This window comes from Watersipora subatra, chromosome 9 (assembly GCF_963576615.1).
Source record: "Watersipora subatra chromosome 9, tzWatSuba1.1, whole genome shotgun sequence".
Taxonomy (NCBI): Eukaryota; Metazoa; Bryozoa; class Gymnolaemata; order Cheilostomatida; family Watersiporidae; genus Watersipora; species Watersipora subatra.
The window spans coordinates 10,525,138-10,531,193 of NC_088716.1; the positions used below are offsets into that span (position 1 = coordinate 10,525,138).

At 34.0% G+C, this 6,056-nt stretch overlaps 1 protein-coding gene across 1 annotated transcript in view; it reads right to left on the bottom strand.

Moving 5' to 3' along the window:
- The window catches only part of LOC137403551 (alanine--glyoxylate aminotransferase-like), a 37,535-nt gene extending 35,851 nt beyond the window's left edge, over positions 1-1,684 (bottom strand). The window contains exon 1 of the mRNA XM_068089503.1: positions 1,564-1,684. Coding sequence (XP_067945604.1) covers positions 1,564-1,653 — 90 coding nt within the window. The 5' untranslated portion in view covers positions 1,654-1,684. The remainder of the gene's footprint in view (positions 1-1,563) is intronic.
- Positions 1,685-6,056: the final 4,372 nt, after the last annotated feature.

Below are 6,056 nucleotides of genomic sequence, written 5' to 3' on the forward strand. Positions count from 1 at the left end.
CTCAAAAAATTACAAGTTATTGAAAAGGTGTCGGTGGTGAATCCAAACCTTTCCAGAGCCATGCTGCTTGTGTAGTACTGTGAGTGTCAGTGTGTCTTATTTTCTTTCAACACACGGTGCTCACTGCATTGATTGATGTCCCCAACATACGATAACGCTACTAATGCGTGTGCATTGACATCAAACTCCTATCATTATAAATTATTCTTAAAGGGAAAATAATCATAATTAATTGTAAATTAATAATGTAATCTATTTTGACAGTCAAATTATTTTGTTGGTTTATATTTTAACGATGCTATAGTGGTCGTTAAAAACGTTAAAATAAATGTCGTTATAAAATTCAATTCTACAGTATCAATGAACAAAGCTATTTAGTTTCGCTTTTTTGCTCATTTGTTATGAAAGTTTAGTTTCGCACATGAAATTTTCGCGAGAGTATAACACCGCGAAAATGCGAAAGTTAGATGAGGCGAATACATAAGTGTCCTAGGGTATCTATATATAGTTGCTGATTTTAGGAGAGATATTATTGACAATCTCATGCTGGTACATAGAGAACCTGTAACATAGTAATTTTATTGTAAACATCAGATAAAAAACACTCAGTTATTGCATCAGTGATAAAAACTATGGCAGGATGATTGAATTAAAATGCAGCGTATACACTGCAGAACAGACTCAAGGAGAAATACGATGAAGATTAATACTGTTCATTGACTAGAGGTATATCTTCCTAAATTTTGTCAATAGAATACACACCATATACTAATTTCACAAAAAATTAGAAACACAATGCAATTCCTAAATTTTTTTATGACAGCTTCACAGACTCATGAGCTTGAGATAATAATGGTTTTAAAATGTTGTTGGAGTTGTTATAAACTAATTGACAATTCATAAAATTAAGTTTTATAAAATCACAGATGGAAATCGTTCGTAAAAATTTTTCCCCTTGAGCAGTGCGACAAGTCATAGGCGGGTAATATACATGTAGCTCATGCAGAAGAGACAGTGTTAGTCTCTACCTTAAAAATTGACAGCATAAAAATCATTGCAATAAAAGCCCACACTATATGCATTAAACCATGGTTAAATAGGGAAACTTCTAAAATGAATGGTCCAATGATAGGCATTTTGACTTTGCCACACCCAAGCTCAATTTTGAAAAAGTATTGGCTTGTTTCAGTCGAATTCAGCATTTACTTTTAACTATTTTTTTCTTTTAAACTACATTCCGACTAACACCACTTGCATCTTAAACCCATTAGACACAAATGGCCACTTATCTGTAATCTTAAAACTAAGAATATTCTGGAACCGTCTTCTTCCAAAATTCATCACATTGACCCGATGCATACAACTATTTTGCCTTGTAAACATACATGTAGGTCGCTACTACATGAAGATATCAATAATAACTTCCTATTGATTAGTACAGTATTCTTAGTTTAGAACAGAAAGCATAAAAGCACCAGGATTTATGAAGCACAAATGTTCATATCTTAACATCAACAACCACCAGCTGCTATATATTGATGGTGGAGTGAGTGAGCTTCCTACCTGCAAAAACTCACTATGTAGGGGTCCGAGCAAGGGTAGACTTCCAGCAGCAAGAACCCTGGGAGAAGAGTTTGATGGACCCGGACTCATGAGTACCTTGTGCGGCACCGTGATAGGCTTAAGAAGGACTTCTGGAGCAGCTGAGACCGACTGGTAATGCAACCTGAAGCAACTGCAGTACAGGTACACAAAGAAACTGATCAAGAAATAATTTCTTTTTGGGTTATTTACTTTAGTAAAAGTAACTAACCAAGACTAACAGGCCAACAATACTAAAAGTATGCGTCACTGATATTTATAACTGTTATCACTAACAACTGTTGACAGAAATAAATACTAAGAGTGATAACTACTAATGCATATAGTTACTAAAACTAATCACTATTAATACTAAAGACCACTGACAATTACAAACCTCATCGATAGTTACTAAAAATAAAGACTGCAACGATTATAAACTGCTAACACTAACAATTAGTAACTAACAACTAATAATTACTAGTAACTACTAACAACAATGACTATTGAAACTAGTAATTACTAACAGCAATGACTACTGAAACTAGTAACTACTAACAACAATGACTATTGAAACTAGTAACTACTAACAACAATGACTATTGAAACTAGTAACTACTAACAACAATGACTATTGAAACTAGTAACTACTAACAACAATGACTATCAAAACTAGTAACTACTAACAACATTGACTATTTAAACTAGTAACTACTAACAATAATGACTATTGACACTAGGAACTACTAACAATAATGACTATTGAAACTAGTAACTACTAACAACAATGACTATTGAAACTAGGAACTACTAACAATAATGACTATTGAAACTAGGAATTACTAACAATAATGACTATTGAAACTAGTAACTACTAACAACAATGACTATTGAAACTAGGAACTACTAAGCTTGAAAAGTATTACTACAAAACTACTAAAAATATTACTACAGAAACCAAAGTAGCTTGTTATTTCTGCCAATGATAACCTTTAGTTCTTTGAACTTGTTTAATTAAAAGTTTGTAAACACAAGATGTTGTCAAATCGTAACTCAAATTACTTTCTCAAGTTTAGTTGTATCAAGTGCATATACCCTAATGTCATTAGATCATTGATCAAAAACTTTCGGTGCTCAACCATCATGCCCCTTTACTAAATGTCATTCAGTAATAGCTGAGAAGTCTTTGAAGTTATTTGATAATTTTGCACTAATTTTTGTAACTTCTTGAACATAGCAAGACAATATTATTAGATCAGCAAATTTATTCCTGATACACTAATATGGCACGAGGAATAAAAAAAGTTGCAGTTAGTTTCACTGTGTGACGTATTCTAGTAACAGCCCTGGGCCCATGTTGTGGCAGAACTTTAGAGAACCCAACAGTGTAATAATTTGCAAAAAGCATCACATATATCGTTAATATTAATGCAAATAGTATAAAGACTATCACCATCTTAAGCTTTATTCTTAAAAAGAACCCTAAAAGCAGCCAACCAGTTGAGGTTAGAAAGATAGCTGCAAATTTTTGATATGGTTTTTGAAATTCAATGTAGTTTCTCTCTCTTTTAACGTGTAGCATAAGTAATTGCCATTCTTTGCAAGCTATCACAACCAAATTTTACAGAAATATGGAATAGATCTAAAAAATAAAGCATAATTGCTGTAAGCTAGAGATTAGTAACAACAGGCTTAAAATGCAAATTTTTTGCCCACTGAGCAGAAATCGTGTACAGCATATGCCTACAATCAGCACAGTTGCCATAATGCCATTCCTGTAAGATAAAAGGTCCTGATGCCAAAAGCACTTACCGTTCTTTTCTAATCTGAAATTTAAAGAACATACTTTTTAAAATAGTATGCTTCACTGAAAGTGTTTTGTCATGGTATTATAGCCAACCATAATTAGCTATTAATGCAACAGTTTGACTAAGCTTACAGCTTTTAAGCTAAAGTTTTTGGTAGCTGAAATAAGTTATAAGAGCTAATTAGTTTTTTTCTATCGCAGTTTGACAGCGAGTTATTTCGTCGTAAGGTAGCTGAGAGAGCATAGGTAAGTAAACTAATGATAGCTTTTTATGAAACCATTCACTGTCTTTGGTGACCACTTACCTTATTGTGCGCAAGCCAAAACATATTTTTGTTCTACTAATTTGTAGTGTTCTCATAAACATGCCAGCTAACTTTTGATTTCGTGTAAGAATAACATTTTAAAGTTGCACAGCAACCTTATGAGCGCGGCATAATTGATGAGTAAAACACATACCCTTGTCAATGGGTGTATATGTAAGCGATTCAACTGGTAAAGCGATTATACATTTGTCTCATTGGTGGTGTCATTCGAGAGTGAAGTTTTATTTATATATGCTGACCTCTCAAGCCTGATTAGCGCAGAACATGTGTAAAACAAGCATTTCATATTTTCGTTCTTGACTAACTTGATAGCCCGCACCCGAGATGTGCATAAAGTAAAATTGTCACAGCTACATTTTCTTCAATCATGTTTTCGGTTCAAGCACAAACCTCGTCAGTCGGTAGGCGCTCGTTTGGGCCTCAGCAAGTAGTTGGGCGTGTAGCTAATGATCTCTCTGATACTTATTTAAGTTTATTTCGTTGAAGTTAAAAATCTCAAGACATACTTGGGATTTTCCCCATGGTTGGAGTTCCTATTATTAGACCAATCAGAAGCGGCGTTCTCGACGCGATACGGCAGAACTGAATATCTAAAGAGCTAAGATAAACAACAACCCAAGACAACTTTTGCAAAATCATTTTGCAGTTTCTTTTTGTTAGCAGGTGTCACTTGAGACTCATTGATTCAGGACTATACCACATTGATGAATTGTAATTGTTAATGATTCCTCTGGTAAATACGCTTTTCTGTATATTTTTATATTTTATTAGGCCTATAAAGTCTTTAGGACTATCCTTTACTATGGCTAGTCTATATGACTGTTGCTTCAGCATCAAAAGGCACGTTGCACTTGCAAGCATTGGCATACTGTGCTGGAATAACTGTTTTAAAACTGCACGATTTAATCCACAACCATCACGATAGATTAGTATACTGCATGCGTATTATGAACTGTGGGTTAATAAACATGGCATGTCGTGCATGGTAGGAAAGCTAAATAACCGAAAGCATTCACCTTGCTTCTATGTTATTCTCTATAGGGGCAGGTATTCACCTTGCTTCTATGTTATTCTCTATAAGGGCAGGTATTCACCTTGCTTCTATGTTATTCTCTATAGGGGCAGGTATTCACCTGCGCTCCTGTCGATTTAATTACATCAACACTTAACTAGTAGGTTACTGCAAAACTTGAGTAAGCTGATATTATGTGATGTCTAGAATTGGCTGCTTGTTATTAAAAACATTGCAAAGTAGCAGAGCAAAAGTGATTTGCCTGAGCACAGTTGGGTTAATGATTACCGAAGATACTCAAATTTGTTACAAGGACCTAACATGAACGTACTTTGCCTTACTCTTTCAGATACCTTATGACGACAGGACAAGTTTTTAAACTGTGGCCTAAGATCTAAATAGCTGAAAGCTGAATAGTTGAAGCTTTATCCAAAGACTTATGGTACATACAAATGCTAAATAAAAAGATTTATCTTTAAATGAAATGGGAAATACCAAAAATGTAAGCATAAGGATAGGTAAAATACGTAACACCTACCACAGTGTAATTTAAGGTAAAATAACATTTGTTGATTTGCTGGAGTGCATATGCAAAAACTAAATGAAAAGTGAAAAATTGAAATTTAACGTAGTAGTTAGCAGATTACACGTTAATAAAGAATCAATGGAAAGATGAGAAATAGAAAAGGGTAATGTACAGTGTAAATAGTTTGTACGGCCGCAATGGAGGCTCGAATGGAGAGTCATCGTTTAACCGCAGAATTAGAATGTTCTGTTCCATTCGGTGGCATCAGAATGCTAACCATTCATTAAGAGAGAACAACTTGTGGAAAAAGCATCTAGTAATAGCTAATTTAGTAATATTTATAGCCATATAAAAGTGATGCCATAATTGCTTGTCTTTCTTCCTGGTTACAAAGTATAAAGCGCCCCCGAGTTACGAATACCTGTTATAGTTTATTCATCTCACAATGTGGAACATGGTGATTCTTCGTCCCTACCATACGACATTTTTCTACGCCATACAATATCAACAAAAATTTTCAAGAAATTGAAATTTGACAGTCTTTGTGCTGAGTATCCCAAAATATCGAATATGCTGATATGCTATTTGCCAAAATCCTTCTCACAACGCGTGAAATAGATAATATGCTCGTTCTCTCATTTTACTGCTTTCCATTATAACTTGTAATGAAAACGAAACCGGAAACAAGTGATAAAATTTTAGCCGATGAAAAAGTTGAAGCTTAGGTTATTAAAATACATACTAAAACTTAGTTTTAAGTATGCGTTTTGTAAGCTAAATTCATTGAAGCTAATTTCAACATTT